This window comes from Triticum urartu, chromosome 2A (genome assembly GCF_056163025.1).
Source record: "Triticum urartu cultivar PI428250 chromosome 2A, HENAU_Tu73, whole genome shotgun sequence".
Lineage (NCBI taxonomy): Eukaryota > Viridiplantae > Streptophyta > Magnoliopsida > Poales > Poaceae > Triticum > Triticum urartu.
In genome coordinates, this window is record NC_141874.1 from 45,485,814 (window position 1) to 45,507,661 (window position 21,848).

A 21,848-nucleotide genomic window follows, 5' to 3' on the forward strand; every position below is an offset into this window, starting at 1 on the left:
CCAAAATGAACTGGCAAAAACGAAATAAAGCTTGTTGAAGTCCATGAATACCTCGAGCATCATTGGTGGCGTGTCGAGGAGAAATGAGTGCTTAAGAGCTAGTGGTCAAGAAGATGGAGACATCGAAATCAAGGGAGTTGGACCATCAACATACCTTAGCCTGAACGAGGCCGCCCACCACCTTAGAATTGACAGTAAATATTTCAAAAAGGGATGATAAATTCGTGAAAGTGAAGTTACCAAGCAATTATATTGCACAACTGGCCATTACAAAACCATTATATTGAATACCAATAAAACACCCTGATTTAAAGGTTGAAGAAGACTATCATCCAAAAAGCTGTTGGGGAACGTAGTAATTTCAAAATTTTCATACTAACACGCAAGATCATGGTGATGCATAGCAACGAGAGAGGAGAGTGTTGTTTACGTACCCTCGTAGACCGAAAGCGGAAGCGTTAGCACAACGCGGTTGATGTAGTCGTACGTCTTCACGGCCCGACCGATCAAGCACCGAAACTACGGCACCTCCGAGTTCTAGCACACGTTCAGCTCGATGACGATCCCCGGACTCCGATCCAGCAGAATGTCGGGGAAGAGTTCCGTTAGCATGACGGCGTGGTGACGATCTTGATGTTCTACCGTCGCAGGGCTTCGCCTAAACACCGCTACAATATTATCGAGGATTATGGTGGAAGGGGGCACCGCACACGGCTAAGAGATCAATGATCAATTGTTGTGTCTTTGGGGTGCCCCCCTGCACCCGTATATAAAGGAGCAAGGGAGGAGGAGGCCGGCCCTAGGAGGGGGTGCGCCAAGTGTGGAGTCCTACTAGGACTCCCTAGTCCTAGTAGGATTCCACCTCCCATATGGAATAGGAAAAGAGGAAGGGAAAAGGAGAAGGAAGGAAGGGGGCGTCCCCCTTCCCTAGTCCAATTCGGACCAGACCAAGGGGAGGGGTGCGGCCACCCTTGAGGCCCTTTTCCTTCTTTCCCGTATGGCCCAATAAGGCCCAATACGTATTCCCGTAACTCTCCGGTACTCCGAAAAATACCCGAATCACTCAGAACCTTTCCGATGTCCGAATATAGTCGTCCAATATATCAATCTTTACGTCTCGACCATTTCGAGACTCCTCGTCATGTCCCCGATCTCATTCGGGACTCCGAACTCCTTCGGTACATCAAAACTCATAATATAACTGTCATCGAAACCTTAAGCGTGCGGACCCTACGGGTTTGAGAACAATGTAGACATGACCGAGACACGTCTCCGGTCAATAACCAATAGCGGAACCTGGATGCTCATATTGGCTCCCACATGTTCTACGAAGATCTTTATCGGTCAGACCGCATAACAACATACGTTGTTCCCTTTGTCATCGGTATGTTACTTGCCCGAGATTCGATCGTCGGTATCTCAATACCTAGTTCAATCTCGTTACCGGCAAGTCTCTTTACTCGTTCCGTAATACATCATCCTGCAACTAACTCATTAGTCGCAATGCTTGCAAGGCTTAAGTGATGTGCATTACCGAGAGGGCCCAGAGATACCTCTCCGACAATCGGAGTGACAAATCCTAATCTCGAAATACGCCAACCCAACAAGTACCTTCGGAGACACCTGTAGAGCACCTTTATAATCACCCAGTTACGTTGTGACGTTTGGTGGCACACAAAGTGTTCCTCCGGTAAATGGGAGTTGCATAATCTCATAGTCATAGGAACATGTATTAGTCATGAAGAAAGCAATAACAACAAACTAAACGATCAAGTGCTATGCTAACGGAATGGGTCAAGTCAATCATATCATTGTCCTAATGATGTGATCCCGTTAATCAAATGACAACTCATGTCTATGGTTAGGAAACATAACCATCTTTGATCAACGAGCTAGTCAAGTAGAGGCATACTAGTGACACTCTGTTTGTCTATGTATTCACACATGTATTATGTTTCCGGTTAATACAATTCTAGCATAAATAATAAACATTTTTCGTGATATAAGGAAATAAATAATAACTTTATTATTGCCTCTAGGGCATATTTCCTTCAAAAGCATATAGTCATACGAAAGGTAGGTTAGCAACAAAGTATTTGGCGTGAAAAAATAGGAGAAGTATATACAAAGAGGAAAAAAACAACATCTCCATGATTTTGAAATTTAAAATGGGCTGGTTTTCCAGTTCTTGCAAGTTCACAGCAGAGAGACAAACATGTATGTAGTGATGGGACCATCACATTACTGCACTCTATATGAGAAGGTCTATCACCCATCTCTAGAAATATTCACCAATTTGAATGAATAAATGTCTTATTAGTATTCACTGTTTTAGGAGACAAGACTCCTGTGTGATCTATAGATTTCACTTTAGAACTTGAACATCAAAAAGGGAAACATCCGACAGAATACGTTTCCAAACCACCATATTCAAGTTAATTTTTTTCTTTCATCATTTTTTTACATTTTCGAAAAAGGATCGGAAAATTCAAAAAATATTTAATTTTTTAAAATGTCAAGAGTTCAATTTTTTACCATAAATTCATAAAATGTTCGATTTCAAATATTCATCGGGATTTAAAAAAATGTTCCGGTTATTCTAAATTTGTTTGGAATGTTTTGGTTCAATTTTTTCACAACTTTTCAGAAAATGTTCGGAATTTCAAAAAAAATTCTGTTTTCAAAAATTATTTCCTTGTTTTCATCTGTCAGGAGTTTTAGAAAATGTTCCTGTTCCAAGAATTGTACACAATTTTTCTAGATGTCCGTGGTTTCTAAATTTTGTTCAAATTTTCAGAAAACTGTCTAGAATGTTTTTCTTCAAAAATTTCAAAACTTTTCAGAAAATCACCATTTGCAAAAGAAATTCATAAATTTTAGAAAATGTTCATGTTTCCATTTTTTCATGGGTTTCAGAAAATGTCCCCACTTCCAAAATTGCTCGCAAAAAATAATATGAGATTTCCACCACCACACTGGCACAGCTCCCCGTCGCCTCCCAAGTCTCCTCCCGCGCACCTCACCCAGGGCTTTCGGACACCTACTTGGCCAGTGCGGCATTCATGGCGAACTCCCTCCAGCTACCATGCCCTCGAATCGGCAACACACGCAAAGTGTTTGACAAAATGGACAAAAAGAAAATTCTAGTGTTGAAAGTGTGCAAATTTAGCAAAACGTAACAACAATTTATACTCCTGTCATTAAGAAATATATAAGAGTGAGGTGGCTGGATCACTACTTTAGTGATTTAAACACTCTCATATTTCTTTACGGAGGGAGTACTATATAATAGTGAGGTGGGGACAAGGATCGATGATTGGATGTTAATCCAAAGACTTCAAGAAGCAGAGTAATTTCAGGCAAGGCAACCCCATAGACAGAAGATGTCTTCATTTCCGAAAAAAAGAAAGAAAGAGAGACTACTTTTTTTTTATGCTAAAACAGGTTTACTTTGGGAAACAGTCTATTAATTATAAGTTCTGTTACCATGCACTGTTAAAATTGGAGCATGGAGCAATTGCAATTTTTTTGCATGATACTGCTACAAAAGAATGTGCACTGTGATTCTGCAATAGAATTCAAGCAGCTGAAACAAATTCACACCACAAACAACCTCACACACATGAAAGGTTCTGGGTATATCTACACAGCACACCTATCACTATAATACATGACAATGCAAAAGAACGATACTGCTGAAATCATCTCAATGTAAATCATCTAGGAGTAAGTTATTTTATCCTGTTGCTGTTGGCATTGCAATACTTTGCTCCTGCTCTTCCTTAAGCCATTTAATCTTCCTGCTTTGGATGAACTCCTCAAACTTCCTGTTGAGTTCGTCCATCTCTAGCTTCTCTAGCTCCTCAGCTACTCCACCGCAGGTTTGCTTCTTCTCCAAGGTGACGATGTTCGCTTCGTCTCCGTCCAGCCTAGCTGATTCCGGTGGCGACGACCCCTCCGGCACCTCTTCTCGTTTGATCCCTTGCTCTGCCGCCGATGCACTCTTGGTGTTGCTATAGCAGTAGTAAAGGTTCCCCGAATAAGAAGCACATGGACATGGTCGAGCTTGAGCGGCACATGGCGGCAATTCAGAAGCCGTGACATCATCGTCACTCGTGGATGGGGTGGCCATGCCGCAGACGCCGGAGAAGAAGCAGCGGCAGTCGGCGGCGAGGAAGAGGAAGATGGCATTGGAGAGGACGAACAGCGCCTTCTTTGTCGTGACGAAGCCGCACAGCGCCGCAAGAAGCTGCCGAGCAGATAGGGTGGCACCGGAAGGGAGAGAGGAGGAAGAATCCCCGATAGCGGCGCCCAAGGAGGACGACGAGAACATGGAGAGGAAAGCAACGGTAGCGAGCACGAAGGCGACCTGCGAGACACTGGCACTGGCACTGCTGCGCGTGGCAGTAGTAGCCACCGCGGCGTCTCTTTGGTTGCCGCATTCGAATTGTTGGTGCTGGTCTGGATGCATCATGCGATCCATGCTCGCTTCTTTTCTTGCTCTGAGAGCGGGATCACTCACACGGGAAGAGGAAGGGTTGTGTGTGTGAGGGTGCCGATGCTCCTGAGGGGAATCAGGTGTACGTATGGTATTTTATACTAGCTCGCACCGTAGTGGATCGGTCGGAGGACTATTATTGGTACAAGTCGTTAGCTGGTTTCCTTTTTTTTTTTGAAGCCGTCAGCAATTGCTAGCCATTATATTATAGGGGTAGGGAGCAATATTTACACAGCCGCTGACGCGGTTTGAGAAGAGAAAAAGAAGAGAAATGAAACAAGGGCCAGGCCCCTAAAACCAAACTTGGATGATCTCTCACGTTGGGTCCCCAAAAGGGGGCTGCAAATGTTTCGCTCCCGCCAGTCTCCATGCCTCCAGGGATCCTTTCACTGCCTGGATGACAGCCCAGGGCGCAGCGATTTTCTTGTGAAAAACTCTGCGGTTTCGCTCGAGCCAAATTTCCCATGTGGTGAGCGACCTGATTCCCTTCTGATGCTCGGTGTGTGTGTTGTCGACGATATGTGCCCAAAACATCTCCGATCTGTCGCCTTCTGGCCAAGTGGTTGGATCAAGAGCAGCGCAGCCGTGCCATTTTGCCGCTGCAGTCCAGATCATCCTTGCCACCGGACAGTGCCAGAGCAGGTGCACTGATGATTCAAGGTTCCGGACGCACAGCGGGCAGAAATATTCATTTGGCCATCCGCGCCTTTGCAGCCTATCAGCGCACTACAGCCTGTCTAGCATTAGCAGCCAGGTGAAAAACTTGCAGCGTGGAGGAGCCCAGGCCTTCCAAAACATGTTTACGAAGTCTGATCCTATCCGTCCAGCGAACTGAAGCTTCTAAGCGGCCGCTGCACTGTAAGTGCCGGAGGGGCTTGTCTTCCAGGTGATACTGTCCGGGACATTAGGCTGCAGTGAAACCTGGGCCTCGTTGATCATATTCCATAGTCTCCTAAATTCAAATATGTTGGCATCCGAAAGGGGTGGGCGGCGGATGTCGTAAATCCATTTTTGGCCTTGCAGCGCCTCCTTGACAGTGCGATTCTTGCACCTGCATCGGGCAAAGAGAGAGGGTGCAATCGTCTTTGGCGGCAATGGCCCCAACCAGGTGGATTCCCAGAAGAATGCGCGCTCGCCGTTGCCAACGGAGACGCTTGTTGCAGCAGCAAAGAGCTGGCGGTCCTGGTCGTCACACGACAGAGGAAAGCCATTCCATGGCCGGTTAGCCTCATCCCACGACAGCCAGAGCCATCTCAGCCGCAGCGCCCTAGCAAATTTAGCACTATCTAAAACTCCAAGTCCGCCAAGGTCGATCGGGGAGCAAACTGTCTGCCAGTTTACTTTGCATTTGCTGCCGAATAGCTTCTCCTCCTGAGCCCAAAGAAAGCGCCTGCAAATCTTGTCAATGTCCTTCAAGACTTCGGCCGAGGCTTTGATTGCGGTGAGTGCATATGTAGGGATGGCTAATAGCACAGAGCGGACCAGCGCTCGCCGTCCCGCACAGTTCATCAACCTCCCCTTCCATCCTGCTAGCTTGGCTTTGATGCGATCAAGGATGAACTGGAGGTGCACCTTCTTCAGTCTTCCTAGATATGTGATCGGGAAGCTTGTTCGCCTTCTAGGAAAACCTTGCAGTATATTGTCTAGATCCAAGGACTGGCATTGGATAGGGGTGACAGTGGATTTTGAAGGGTTTACTCGCAGACCCGTTGCCTCCCCGAACTTGTCCAGGATAGAAAGCAAGCAGGAGACCTCCTCATTGCATGGGTTGGAGAAGATGATTGCGTCGTCCGCGTAGAGGCTGATGCGCAGCTTGACGTCGCGCCCGGGGAGTGGCGCCAGGTATCCAAGGGCGGCAGCACGATCTAGAATCCGCTGCAGCATGTCAATGGCAAGGATAAAGAGAAAAGGGGAGAGCGGGTCGCCTTGACGTAAACCTCTGTGGTGGTCAATCAGCTCGCCCTCCACACCACTCAGGAGGACTGCAAAGGAGGATGACTGCAGGAGCAGAGCGATCCAATCGCGCCATCGTGCAGAGAAACCTAGCTTCTGGAGTAGTTCAAGAAGATATTCCCACGAGATTGAGTCGAACGCCTTCGCTATATCCATTTTGAAAAGTAGTGGAGATTTCTTTCTACGATGCAGGCTGCGTGCGGCATTTCTGACGAACAGAAAGCTATCATGGATGCACCTAGTCTTGAGGAAAGCACTCTGCGCCGGAGATATGAGACCGCCAAGTTTTGGCGCTAGACGCAGGGAGAGGATCTTGGCGATGAGCTTAGCAAAGGAATGTACTAGGCTAATCGGTCAAAAATGACCGATGTCAGAGGGATCCGGAGCTTTTGGAATTAGCACCACCGTTGCTGCATTGAGGTCTTTGAAACTGTGACCACCGTTGAGATCATGGAATTGCTGTAGAGCTCGCATGAGATCAACTTTTATGATGTGCCAGCACTGCCTATAGAAGATGCCGGAGAAGCCGTCCAGACCTGGGGCACGGTCAGCCGGCGATTGTTTGATGGCGTTCCAAACTTCAGCTTCAGAGAAAGGGAGATCTAGTCCCGAAGTGTCTAGGTGGGGCAGCTGAATTTCATTCCAGTTTAAAGTACACGCACGGCATTGCCGGGTGCCTAACAATCTGGTGAAGTGTTCCTTGATCACATCCGCTTTTTCAGAATGACTTGTCACCAGCACACCATCCTTGTTCAGGGATAGGATGAAGTTTTTCCGTTTCCTAGCGTTGATCTTGGCGTGGAAAAAAGCCGTACTAGCATCTCCAGCCCGCAGCCAGTTTATCCTGGAGCATTGCCTCTTCCTCGCCCTATCAATGGCTGCTAAGCCCAGAAGGCGGAGTTTTAGCTTTTTCCTAAATTCTAGTTCAGCGGGTGTAAGAAGGCGCTTTTCCTGAGCTGTGTCGAGGCGTAGGACAAGTTCCTGGGCCATGTGGAACTGCATTTTGGCGTTGGAGAACAGGCTCCTACTTCAGATCTTCAGGGCTTTTGCAGTGCGTTGCAGCTTTGTGTGCAAGGTCCGGACAGCACAACTAGAGCTAACTGGTTTGGACCATGCAGATAGGACTGTATCATGGAAGCCAGGAAATTTTGGCCAAAAAGATTCGAATCTAAACCTCGGTCTGCAAATGGGCAGCTTAGCACTGGTGAGGACAAGGGGGCTGTGGTCCGAGACAGACGTAGATGCTGCGTGGAGCAGCATAGAGGGGAATAGGGCATCCCAAGCAGGGTTGCAGAAAACACGGTCCAGGGCAACCATGGTGGGGGGCTGCTGCTCGTTGCTCCAAGTGAATTTTCTGTTTTTGCATCTAATCTCAAAAAGTTCAGCATAGTTAATGGCATTTCGGAATTTACCCATGAGCCTACGATTGAGGTTGAGGTTGTTTTTGTCCCTGGCTTCATATATTTGGTTGAAATCTTCGAGCACAATCCATGGGTGGCCTAGTGGTGGTGCAGAGCCGCACATCTCAGCTAAGAAACTGTCCTTGAGGCTATCATCTACTGGTCCATAGACCGTGGTCAAGAAGAAATGTGAGTTGGAGGCCAGCAATCTAATGTTTCCAGTAAGGTTGAAATGCATGGCTGTCAGGTCAGATGCGTGCACAAGAGCGCTGTTCAAAAGAGGCTAATGCCGCCCCTGGTGCCCGCAGCAGGTATGTGGAAGGCTTGATCAAGCAAGGATCCACCGATATCTCTGGTGGTGGCAGGGTCCCAGGTGCTGATCTTGGTCTCCTGCAAGCATATGATTGCAGGTTTCCAGACTGCGATAGCTTCATGGACAGCAAGGCATTTCGCCGGCATGTTGAGACCTCTAACATTCCATGAGACAATTGAGCAGCGGTCTTCACTCATGGTAAACTAAATAAGCCAACAGAGGGATAACATTGCTACTGAGTACACAGTCCTGACTAGCAAGCCACACCACCGACGACCACCACCAGTAGCACTCTACGATCGTCGGCGGACTACAGCTCCTACCCCGCACCAGAAGGGACGCAACGCTGAACACCATCCTAACTAGCAAGCAGGCGCGGCGAGGGGCACCACCAGTAGCACCAAACCCCTGGCGCCGGCGAACTGCAACCACTAACCCTAAACGAAGAAGAAAGGGCCCTAAAACCGGCCGGCGACATGCCGCCGGCCTCTGCTGGAAACTGCATTGGCTTACTAACATGATCGAACTAGTCGGCACCTATGGCCGAGCTGCTTGGGCCCTCCAACCCCGCCACGACACGGAGTGCCGCGCCGTCTAGGCTGGTGAGAGCCGCGAATGCGTCGATCTCCTTCTAGCTGATTGGCTCATCGAAACGCTTGATGAAGCTCTGAGCGGCCTCCTTCGTCATCGCCTCCTCCGGGCCAAGATCACCCAACGCCTGAACTAGACGCATGGTCGCACGGTTGGCAACCGGGACATCGCATTTTGCTTCTGCCTGGCGTGTGCTCCGCCTGGTAGGAGCAGTCACCGGCTTGGCTTGCTTCTGATGAACAGGCTTTGGGGTGATGGAGATCAGTGGCTGCGGGACGGTGGATAAGAGGGTGCGAGCCACCGGCGGCTTGTTCTGTCCCAGTTCCAGCTCCCCCACCATGGAAGCCAGGTCTTCAGCAGCAGCGGTTGGCAGGCTCTTCTTGGGGGCAGAGGTGGGCCACGCCCTGAGAGGGCTGCGGCTGCCGGCGCGGGCTGGGGTGTGCGTCGTCCCCTGCACCTTGTTAGCGGCAGGGGAGAAGGACAATGGCTTGGCGAGGGCGGCTTCAACAACAACGTTGATCTCGAAAAGCATGCTGTCTGTCCAACGAGGAGGGGTGAGGGCGGTGATGAAGCTATGTACCTAGGGTAGGGTCATGGACCTGTCCTAACTACCCTACCCAAGGACATCTCTAGAAGAAATCACCTTTCAATCGACTTGGAGGTGTTCCACTCGACAGACTCGAAGACACTCGACCAAGAAGCAATCACTCGACCAAGATCCAACCACTCGACGGCCAGGAGACCTAAAGTCACTCCGCACGCTAACGGTCGGTCATTAAGTAGCTTTTATGGTCATCATAGCACTTTATTACTAGCGTTACCAGTAACGCCCTGCCTTAATGTACATTGAACCCTTCGTAACGTGGGTTGGCGGGGGTCCTGGCGCACTCTATATAAGCCAGCCCCCTCCTCCGAGACAAGGGTTCGCACCTCTGTAATTCATACTCGCGTAATCCAGTCGACCGCCTCCGGGCTCCGAGACGTAGGGCTATTACTTCCTCCGAGAAGGGCCTGAACTCGTAAACCTTGCGTGCTTACAACTTCTCCATAGCTAAGATCTTGCCTCTCCATACTTACCCCCCTACACTACTGTCAGACTTAGAACCACGGCAGTTGGCGCCCACCGTGGGGCAGGTGTTTTAGCGTTTTGTTGGAGGAGTTGTGATCTTTTTCGACCCGAATCATCATGGTTTTCGGCGGAGTTTTGGTGGAGGGCCGCGAGATCCGTCTCGGCGCGCTCACGTTCATCGCCGACGACTCCGCGTGGCTTCAGGAGGCCCCGCTCAACGTGGACGCACTCCCTGTCCGCGGGGCAACACACTTTAGTGCGTGCGTCCGTGGCGTTCTCCTGCGGCAACCGTCGACCCCCTATCGGTCGGCTCCTGTGTTGTCCTCCCTCCCTGTTTCCCGCCGGCGCAAGCGCTCCGGTCGGTCGAGACTTCAGCGGTGGGTGAGACACGCGGTGGCATGCCAGTCGGCCACCCCTCAAGTCGCGGCGATCGAGCCCGACGAATCCCTCTACGGCCTGTTCGACTGGCTCCGCAGAGACCGCATCCGAGTGTGACAGCAGCGATCCGGCGGCGGAGGTTCTGATGGTCGATGGACCGCCCAGTCCTCCCGGTTTTACCCGCACCGACAGAGGCGCGGGTGGAGGCGACCCGTCGCATCCCCATGAGGAGTATCTTCCCGAGCCTCTCACGTCGCTGCAGAGAGAAGAACTTCGCCGCCGGAACATGGATGCACTGCACACTCCTATCGTTGGAGAAACCCCCGAGGCTCGTGCCTTGGAAGACGCGCGCCTGGCAAACTTGGTCGAGCGTACTCGACTGGAGAACCTCCAGGGAGCACTCGACGAGCGTGCGCGACAACGGGTTCCCGAATCCAGGCGACGTCAGCCCTTCCCGCCCCCGCAGGTATATCGAACTCCGATTCAGAATTTAGCAATTGCAGCCCGCATAGCGGAGTCGATTCAGCCTTCCCAATCGGAGGCTGGCAGAGGCTTGCTGCAGATCAGAGCGTTACTCCGGGCAGCAGGAGACCAGAATTCCGCTGTTTCTCAGTCGCGAAACAGGATTCATAGCAGATCCGTTGCTGCAGACACAGTCCAGTCGGCCCATAGCCCGAGATCGCCCCCGAGGCATGAGGGACGTGGAGACCGACGTAATCCATACGGGAACCGTGAGCAGTATGACCACCGATTGGATCGCGATGATCGACGTTGAGTGCCCACCCCTCCCCCGAGGAGCGGGTCGTATGCGCCTCGACGGCAAGATGACAGGCGCCCTCATAGTGTTGGGCCAAGGATTCCAGTCGACTCCAGGAAACGGCTTTGATGCGAGATCCATTCTCGTTCAAGGTTTGGTCGACAGGAACAGGGCTCACCGAGAAGGTCACGACAGAGATGCACCTACCAGCGGCAGAGTACATGTTTTGGGGCCAGAGTGCTTTAGCAGAGCCATCAGGGCCGCTGTGATTCCTCCCAACTTCAGGTTGGCGACTGGAGTCAGTAAGTTCACTAGTGAGTCCAAACCCGATACTTGGCTTGAAGACTACCGAGTGGCCGTCCAGATTGGCGGCGGCAATGATGAAGCCATGAAGCATCTGCTGAGAGAAATATACCCTAGAGGCAATAATAAAGTTATTATTTATTTCCTTATTTCATGATAAATGTTTATTATTCATGCTAGAATTGTATTAACCGGAAACATAATACATGTGTGAATACATAGACAAACAGAGTGTCACTAGTATGCCTCTACTTGACTAGCTCGTTAATCAAAGATGGTTATGTTTCCTAACCATGGACAAAGAGTTGTTATTTGATTAACGGGATCACATCATTAGGTGAATGATCTGATTGACATGACCCATTCCATTAGCTTAGCACCCGATCGTTTAGTATGTTGCTATTGCTTTCTTCATGACTTATACATGTTCCTATGACTATGAGATTATGCAACTCCCGTTTGCCGGAGGAACACTTTGTGTGCTACCAAACGTCACAACGTAACTGGGTGATTATAAAGGTGCTCTACAGGTGTCTCCAAAGGTACATGTTGGGTTGGCGTATTTCGAGATTAGGATTTGTCACTCCGATTGTCAGAGAGGTATCTCTGGGCCCTCTCGGTAATGCACATCACATAAGCCTTGCAAGCATTGCAACTAATGAGTTAGTTGCGAGATGATGTATTACGGAATGAGTAAAGAGACTTGCCGGTAACGAGATTGAACTAGGTATTGAGATACCGACGATCGAATCTCGGGCAAGTAACATACCGATGACAAAGGGAACAACGTATGTTGTTATGTGGTCTGACCGATAAAGATCTTCGTAGAATATGTGGGAGCCAATATGAGCATCCAGGTTCCGCTATTGGTTATTGACCGGAGACGTGTCTCGGTCATGTCTACATTGTTCTCGAACCCGTAGGGTCCGCACGCTTAAGGTTTCGATGACAGTTATATTATGATTTTATGAGTTTTGATGTACCGAAGGAGTTCGGAGTCCCGGATGAGATCGGGGACATGACGAGGAGTCTCGAAATGGTCGAGATATAAAGATCAATATATTGGACGACTATATTCGGACATTGGAAAGGTTCCGAGTGGTTCGGGTATTTTTCGGAGTACCGGGGAGTTACGGGAATACGGGAGAAGAAGTATATGGGCCTTATTGGGCTTTAGGGGAGAGGGAGAGGCAGGCCGCGCGCCCCCCCAAGGCCTAGTCCGAATTGGACTAGGGGGAGGGGCTGCGCCCCTCCTTCCTTCTCTTCCCTCTTCCCCTTCCTTGTCTCCTGCTCCTAATACTTGGAAGGACTCCTAGTTGGACTAGGAAAGGGGGAATCCTACTCCCGGTGGGAGTAAGACTCCCCTAGGGCGCGCCATAGAGAGGGCCGGCCCTCCCCTCCTCCATTCCTTTATATACGGGGGCAGGGGGCACCCCATAGACACACAAGTTGATCTTCGTGATCGTTCTCTTAGCCGTGTGTGGTGCCCCCTTCCACCATAATCCTCGATAATATTGTAGCGGTGCTTAGGCGAAGCCCTGCGACGGTAGAACATCAAGATCGTCACCACGCCGTCGTGCTGATGGAACTCTTCCCCGACACTTTGCTGGATCGGAGTCCGGGGATCGTCATCGAGCTGAACGTGTGCTAGAACTCGGAGGTGCCGTAGTTTCGGTTCTTGGATCAGTCGGATCGTGAAGACGTACGACTACATCAACCGCGTTGATATAACGCTTCCGCTTTCGGTCTACGAGGGTACGTGGACAACACTCTCCTCTCTTGTTGCTATGCATCACCATGATCTTGCGTGTGCGTAGGAAATTTTTGATATTACTACGTTCCCCAACAGTGGCATCCGATCCTAGGTTTTATGTGTTGATGTTATATGCACGAGTAGAACACAAGTGAGTTGTGGGCGATATAAGTCATACTGCTTACCAGCATGTCATACTTTGGTTCAGCGGTATTGTTGGACGAAGCGGCCCGGACCGACATTACGCGTACGCTTACGCGAGACCGGTTCTCCCGACGTGCTTTGCACATAGGTGGCTTGTGGGTGACAGTTTCTCCAACTTTAGTTGAACCGAGTGTGGCTATGCCCGGTCCTTGCGAAGGTTAAAACAGCACCAACTTGACAAACTATCGTTGTGGTTTTGATGCGTAGGTAAGATTGGTTCTTGCTTAAGCCTGTAGCAGCCACGTAAAACTTGCAACAAACAAAGTAGAGGACGTCTAACTTGTTTTTGCAGGGCATGTTGTGATGTGATATGGTCAAGACGTGGTGAGATATAAGTTGTTGTATGAGATGATCATGTTTTGTGGAAGTTATCGGCAACTGGCAAACGCCTTATGGTCGTCGCTCTATTGCATAAGATGCAAGAGCCAAACAATTGCTTTACTTTATCGCTATGGGATAGCAATAGTTGCAAGAGCAATAGTTGGCGAGACGTCCACGTGACGACACATTGATATAGATCAAGATGATGGAGATCATGGTGTCATGCCGGTGACGATAGAGATCATGACGGTACTTTGGAGATGGAGATCAAAGGCACAAGATGATCATGGCCATATCATGTCACATATTTTGATTGCATATGATGTTTATCTTGATACATCTTATTTTTCTTATTTCGACGGTAGCTTTATAAGATGATCTCTCACTAAATTTCAAGATAAAAGTGTTCTCCCTGAGTATGCACCGTTGCCAAAGTTCGCCGTGCCCAGACACCACGTGATGATCGGGTGTGAAAAGCTCTACGTCCATCTACAACGGGTGCAAGACAGTTTTGCACACGTGGAATACTCAGGTTAAACTTGACGAGCCTAGCATATGCAGATATGGCCTCGGAACACTAGAGACCGAAAGGTCGAGCGTGAATCATATAGTAGATATGATCAACATAGTGATGTTCACCATTGAAAACTACTCCATCTCACGTGATGATCGGACATGGTTTAGTTGATTTGGATCACGTGATCACTTAGATGATTAGAGGGATGTCTATCTAAGTGGGAGTTCTTAAGTAATATGATTAATTGAACTTAAATTTATCATGAACTTAGTCCTGGTAGTATTAGCATATCTATGTTGTAGATCAATAGCTCGCGTTGTTGCTTCCCTATTTTTGTTTTGATATGTTCCTAGAGAAAAACTATGTTGAAAGATGTTAGTAGCAATGATGCGGATTGGATCCGTGATATGAGGTTTATCCTCATTGCTGCACAGAAAAATTATGTCCTTGATGCACCGCTAGGTGACAGACCTATTGCAGGAGCAGATGCAGACGTTATGAACGTTTGGCTAGCTCAATATGATGACTACTTGATAGTTTAGTGCACCATGCTTAACGGCTTAGAATCGGGACTTCAAAGACGTTTTGAACGTCATGGACCATATTAGATGTTCCAGGAGTTGAAGTTAATATTTCAAGCAAATACCCGAGTTGAGAGATATGAAGTCTCCAACAAGTTCTATAGCTACAAGATGGAGGAGAATCGCTCAAGCAGTGAGCATGTACTCAGATTGTCTGGGTACTACAATCGCTTGAATCAAGTGGGAGTTAATCTTCTAGATAAGATAGTGATTGACAGAATTCTCTAGTCACCATCACCAAGTTAGTAGAACTTCGTGATGAACTATAGTATGCAAGGGATAACGGAAACGATTCCCAAGCTCTTCGTGATGCTAAAATCGACGAAGGTAGAAATCAAGAAAAACATCAAGTGTTGATGGTAGACAAGACCACTAGTTTCAAGAAAAGGGCAAAAGGAAGAAGGGGAACTTCAAGAAGAACGGCAAGAAAGTTGCTGCTCAAGTGAAGAAACCCAAGTCTGGTCCTAAGCCTGAGACAAAGTGCTTCTACTGCAAAGGGATTGGTCACTGGAAGCGGAACTACCCCAAGTATTTGGTGGATAAGAAAGGATGGCAAAGTAAACAAAGGTATATTTGATATACATGTTATTGATGTGTACTTTACCAGTGTTCATAGCAACCCCTCAGTATTTGGTACTAGTTCAGTTGCTAAGATTAGTAACTCGAAACGGGAGTTGCAGAATAAACAGAGACTAGTTAAGGGTGAAGTGACGATGTGTATTGGAAGTGGTTCCAAGATTGATATGATCATCATCGCACACTCCCTATACTTTCGGGATTAATGTTGAACCTAAATAAGTGTTATTTGGTGTTTGCGTTGAGCATAAATATGATTTGATCATGTTTATTGCAATACGGTTATTCATTTAAGTTAGAGAACAATTGTTGTTCTGTTTACATGAATAAAACCTTCTATGGTCATACACACCAATGAAAATGGTTTGTTGGATCTCGATTGTAATGATACACATATTCATAATATTGAAGCCAAAAGATGCAAAGTTAATAATGATAGTGCAACTTGTTTGTGGCACTGCCGTTTAGGTCATGTTGGTGTAAAGCGCATGAAGAAACTCCATGCTGATGGGATTTTGGAATCACTTGATTATGAATCACTTGATGCTTGCGAACCATGTCTCTTGGGCAAGATGACTAAAACGCCGTTCTCCGGAACAATGGAGCAAGCAACAGATTTGTTGGTAATCATACATACTGATGTATGTGGTCTGATGAATATCAAGGCTTGCAGCGGGTATCATTATTTTCTGACCTTCACAGATGATTTGAGCAGATATGGGTATATCTACTTGATGAAACATAAGTCTGAAACATTTGAAAAGTTCAAAGAATTTCAGAGTGAAGTGGAAAATCATCGTGACAAGAAAATAAGGTTTCTACAATCTGATCGCGGAGACAAATATTTGAGTTACGAGTTTGGTCTTCAATTAAAACAACGTGGAATAGTTTCACAAATTCGTGCCACCTGGAACACCATAGCATAATGGTGTGTCCGAACATTATAGCCGTACTTTATTAGATATAGTGCAAATCTATGATGTTTCTTACCGATTTACCACTATCGTTTTTGAGGTTATGCATTAAAGACAGCTGCATTCACGTTAAAAAGGGGCACCATCTAAGTCCGTTGAGACGACACAATCTGAACTGTGGTTTGGCAAGAAACCAAAGTTGTCGTTTCTTAAAGTTTGGGGTTGTGATGCTTATATGAAAAAGTTTCATCTTGATAAGCTCAAACCCAAATCGGAGAAATATGTCTTCATAGGATACCCAAAGGAGACTATTGGGTACACCTTCTATCACAAATCCGAAGGCAAGACATTCGTTGCTGAGAATGGATACTTTCTAGAGAAGGAGTTTCTCTCGAAAGAAGTGAGTGGGAGGAAAGTAGAAAACTTGATAAGGTAATTGTACCATCTCCCTTATTGGAAAGTAGTTCATCACAGAAATCTGTTCTTGTGACTACTACACCAATTAGTGAGGAAGCTAATGATGATGATCATGTAACTTCAGATCAAGTTACTACCGAATCTCGTAGGTAAACCAGAGTGAGATCCGCACCAGAGTGGTACGGTAATCCTGTTCTGGAAGTCATGTTACTAGACCATGACGAACTTGCGAACTATGAGGAAGCAATGATGAGCCCAGATTCCGCAAAATGGCTTGAGGCCATGAAATCTGAGATGGGATCCATGTATGAGAACAAAGTGTAGACTTTGGTTGACTTGCCCGATAATCGGCAAGCCATAGAAAATAAATGGATCTTCAAGAGGAAGACGGACGCTGATAGTAGTGTTACTATCTATAAAGCTAGAATTGTCGCAATTTTTTTCCGACAAGTTTAAAGGTGTTGACTACGATTAGAGTTTCTCACTCGTATCTATGCTTAAGTCTGTCCGAATCATGTTAGCAATTGCCGCATTTTATGAAATCTGGCAAATGGATAAACAAAACTGCATTCCTTAATGAATTTATTAAAGAAGAGTTATATATGATGCAACCAAAAGGTTTTGTCAATCCTAAAGGTGCTAACAAAATATGCAAGCTCCAGCGATTCATCTATGGACTGGTGCAAGCATCTCGGAGTTGGAATACACACTTTGATAAGTTGATCAAAGCATATAGTTTTATACAGACTTGCGGTGAAACCTGTATTTACAAGAAAGTGAGTGGGAGCACTACAGCATTTCTGATAAGTATATGTGAATGACATATTGTTGGTCGGAAATAATGTAGAATTAGTCTGCAAAGCATAAAGGAGTATTTGAAAGGAGTTTTTTCAAAGAAAGACCTCGGTGAAGCTACTTACATATTGAGCATCAAGATCTATAGAGATAGATCAAAATGCTTGATAAGTTTATTCAATGAGCACATACCTTGACAAGATTTTGAAGTAGTTCAAAATGGAACAGTCAAAGAAAGAGTTCTTGCCTGTGTTACAAGGTGTGAAATTAAGTAAGACTCAAAACACGACCACGACAGAAGATAGAAAGAGAATGAAAGTCATTCCCTATGCCTTGGCCATAGGTTCTATAAAGTATGCCATGCTGTGTACCAGATCTATTGTATACCCTACACTGATTTTGGCAAGGGAGTACAATAGTGATCTAGGAGTAGATCACTGGACAGAGGTTAAAATTATCCTTAGTGGAATAAGGATATGTTTCTCAATTATGGACGTGACAAAAAAGGGTTCGTCGTAAAAGGTTACGTCGATGCAAATTTTGACACTGATCTAGATGACTCTAAGTCTCAATCTGGATACATATTGAAAGTGGGAGCAATTAGCTAAGAGTAGCTCCGTGCAGAGCATTGTTGACATAGAAATTTGCAAAATACATACAGATCTGAATATGGCAGACCCGTTGACTAAACATCTCTCACAAGCAAAACATGATCACACCTTAGTACTCTTTGGGTGTTAATCACATAAGCGATGTGAACTAGATTACTGAATCTAGTAAACCCTTTGGGTGTTGGTCACATGGCGATGTGAACTATGGGTGTTAATCACATGATGATGTGAACTATCGATGTTAATCACATGGTGATGTGATCTAGATTATTGACTCTAGTGCAAGTGGGAGACTGAAGGAAATATGCCCTAGAGGCAATAATAAAGTTATTATTTATTTCCTTATTTCATGATAAATGTTTATTATTCATGCTAGAATTGTATTAACCGGAAACATAATACATGTGTGAATACATAGACAAACAGAGTGTCACTAGTATGCCTCTACTTGACTAGCTTGTTAATCAAAGATGGTTATGTTTCCTAACCATGGACAAAGAGTTGTTATTTGATTAACAGGATCACATCATTAGGTGAATGATCTGATTGACATGACCCATTCCATTAGCTTAGCACCTGATCGTTTAGTATGTTGCTATTGCTTTCTTCATGACTTATACATGTTCCTATGACTATGAGATTATGCAACTCCCGTTTGCCGGAGGAACACTTTGTGTGCTACCAAACGTCACAACGTAACTGGGTGATTATAAAGGTGCTCTACAGGTGTCTCCAAAGGTACATGTTGGGTTGGCGTATTTCGAGATTAGGATTTGTCACTCCGATTGTCGGAGAGGTATCTCTGGGCCCTCTCGGTAATGCACATCACATAAGCCTTGCAAGCATAGCAACTAATGAGTTAGTTGCGAGATGATGTATTACGGAACGAGTAAAGAGACTTGCCGGTAACGAGATTGAACTAGGTATTGAGATACCGACGATCGAATCTCGGGCAAGTAACATACCGATGACAAAGGGAACAACGTATGTTGTTATGCGGTCTGACCGATAAAGATCTTCGTAGAATATGTGGGAGCCAATATGAGCATCCAGGTTCCGCTATTGGTTATTGACCGGAGACGTGTCTCGGTCATGTCTACATTGTTCTCGAACCCGTAGGGTCCGCACGCTTAAGGTTTCGATGATAGTTATATTATGAGTTTATGAGTTTTGATGTACCGAAGGAGTTCGGAGTCCCGGATGAGATCGAGGACATGACGAGGAGTCTTGAAATGGTCAAGACATAAAGATCGATATATTGGACGACTATATTCGGACATTGGAAAGGTTCCGAGTGGTTCGGGTATTTTTTGGAGTACCGGGGAGTTACGGGAATACGGGAGAAGAAGTATATGGGCCTTATTGGGCTTTAGGGGAGAGGGAGAGGCAGGCCGCGCGCCCCCCAAGGCCTAGTCCGAATTGGACTAGGGGGAGGTGCTGCGCCCCCTCCTTCCTTCTCTTCCCTCTTCCCCTTCCTTGTCTCCTGCTCCTAATACTTGGAAGGACTCCTAGTTGGACTAGGAAAGGGGGAATCCTACTCCCGGTGGGAGTAGGACTCCCCTAGGGCGCGCCATAGAGAGGGCCGGCCCTCCCCTCCTCCACTCCTTTATATACGGGGGCAGGGGGCACCCCATAGACACACAAGTTGATCTTCGTGATCGTTCTCTTAGCCGTGTGCGGTGCCCCCTTCCACCATAATCCTCGATAATATTGTAGCGGTGCTTAGGCGAAGCCCTGCGACGGTAGAACATCAAGATCGTCACCACGCCGTCGTGCTGACGGAACTCTTCCCCGACACTTTGCTGGATCAGAGTCCGGGGATCGTCATCAAGCTGAACGTGTGCTAGAACTCGGAGGTGCCGTAGTTTCGGTGCTTGGATCGGTCGGATCGTGAAGACGTACGACTACATCAACCGCGTTGATATAACGCTTCCGCTTTCGGTCTACGAGGGTACATGGACAACACTCTCCTCTCTCGTTGCTATGCATCACCATGATCTTGCGTGTGCGTAGGAAATTTTTGAAATTACTACGTTCCCCAACATCTGCCTCTCATGTTGGAGGGCTCGGCCACAGCATGGCTGAATCAGTTGGCACCCAGCAGCATTTACACTTGGGAAGACCTCGCCCGAGTGTTTGTCACCACATTTGAGGGAACATGCAAACGACCGGCAGGGCTGACGGAACTGCGGTCTTGCGTGCAGAAGCCGAATGAAATTTTGAGGGACTACATCCAGAGGTGGATCACGTTGCATCACACAGTTGAGAATGTGCCCGACCACCAAGCGGTTTGTGCCTTCAAAGAAGGCGTTAAGTATAGAGAACTGAATCTGAAGTTCGGTCGAACCGGAGATATGTCTCTGAATCGGATGATGGAGATTGCCAGCAAGTACGCTAATGGTGAAGATGATGATCGACTCAGGAGTGGCAAGCTCAAGCCAGTCGCTCAAGAAGCCGGAGGAAATTCCAATCGGAAACAGAAGCAGAAAGTCGAGCCAGCTACTCCTGGGGAAGCCTTGGCTGTGACTCAAGGAAAATTTAAGGGGAAACCCAAAGGACCTTGGAACCCCAAGAAAGTTAAAGACCAAGACGGGAATGATCTGTTGGATTTGCCGTGTCACATCCACACAAAGAAAGATGAAGAGGGTAATTTCATTTACCCGAAACATACCACTCGACAGTGTCGACTCTTGATCCAGCAGTTCCAGGGCAAGCAACCCAAAGATAAGGAAAAGGAGTCAGACAAAGTTGAGGACAAGGAGGATAGTGATGATGGATACCCCCAGGTTAATTCCACCCTGATGATTTTTGCTAATGTTGAAAGCAAAAGTCGACTGAAAGTTATCAACCGAGAGGTGAATATGGTTGCTTCTGCGACACCCAATTATCTGAAGTGGTCTCAGACTGCCATAACATTCGACCGGTCCGATCACCCAACGCACATCGCCACCCCTGGGAGGCAAGCTTTGGTGGTCGACCCAGTTGTTGAAGGCACTCGACTGACCAAAGTCTTGATGGATGGAGGCAGTGGTTTGAACATATTATATGCTGAGACATTGAAAGGGATGGGCATTCCGATGTCTAGACTCAGTGCCAGCAACATGAGTTTCCATGGAGTCATTCCTGGGAAGAAGGCTGAATCACTCGGCCAGATTGCTCTTGATGTGGTTTTCGGTGATTCCAAGAATTACCGCAAGGAAAAGTTGACATTTGAAGTTGTAGACTTCCAGAGTGCCTACCATGCTATTTTGGGCAGGCCGGCTTATGCACGCTTCATGGCCCAACCATGTTATGTGTATCTCAAATTGAAGATGCCTGGCCCCAAAGGTGTGATCACTATTACGGGCAATCGAAAGAAAGCGGAAGAATGTTTTCAGAAAGGTTCAAAGATCGCCGATGCTCAGATGGCAGTGGTGGAGTTACAGGAATACCAGAAGACTGCAGACCCGAGTGTTTTGTTGCGAGCCAAGAAGCCCGCTACAGAATTAGCTTTTCAGTCGACTGGCGATACGAAGACAGCTCACATCCACCCGACCGACCCCAGCGCTGCTCCAACTCATATCTCGACCGCACTCGACTCCAAATAGGAAGAAGCGCTCATCCAGTTTCTCCGTGAGAACTGGGACATTTTCGCATGGAAGCCTTCTGACATGCCGGGTGTTCCCAGGGGGCTGGCTGAGCACCACCTAAGAGTCGACTCAAAAGTAAAACCTGTCAAGGAACATCTCCGACGGTCCGCCGTCCAGAAGAGAAAGGCCATTGGCGAGGAGGTGGCTCGGCTCTTAGCAGCGGAGTTCATCCGAGAAATCTACCACTCCGAGTGGCTCGCCAACGTTGTCATGGTCCCCAAGAAGGACAAGTCACTTCGCATGTGCATTGACTTTAAACATATCAATC

General features: G+C 47.2%; 2 protein-coding genes across 2 annotated transcripts; both read right to left on the bottom strand.

Annotated features, from left to right (window-relative positions):
• Nucleotides 1-6,805: 6,805 nt before the first annotated feature.
• Nucleotides 6,806-7,453, bottom strand: LOC147983501 (uncharacterized). The gene has a single exon (XM_087540752.1). The coding sequence runs from the start codon at nt 7,451-7,453 to the stop codon at nt 6,806-6,808; it is 648 nt and encodes a 215-aa protein (XP_087396878.1).
• Nucleotides 7,454-7,480: 27 nt separating this feature from the next.
• On the bottom strand, nt 7,481-8,089 carry LOC147983502 (uncharacterized). Its single transcript, XM_087540753.1, has one exon. The coding sequence runs from the start codon at nt 8,087-8,089 to the stop codon at nt 7,481-7,483; it is 609 nt and encodes a 202-aa protein (XP_087396879.1).
• Nucleotides 8,090-21,848: the final 13,759 nt, after the last annotated feature.

Bases quoted from the DNA above. Each gene is read 5' to 3' on its own strand.
- LOC147983501 (XM_087540752.1), bottom strand. From the start codon at position 7,453: ATGCAGTTCCACATGGCCCAGGAACTTGTCCTACGCCTCGACACAGCT.
- LOC147983502 (XM_087540753.1), bottom strand. From the start codon at position 8,089: ATGCATTTCAACCTTACTGGAAACATTAGATTGCTGGCCTCCAACTCA.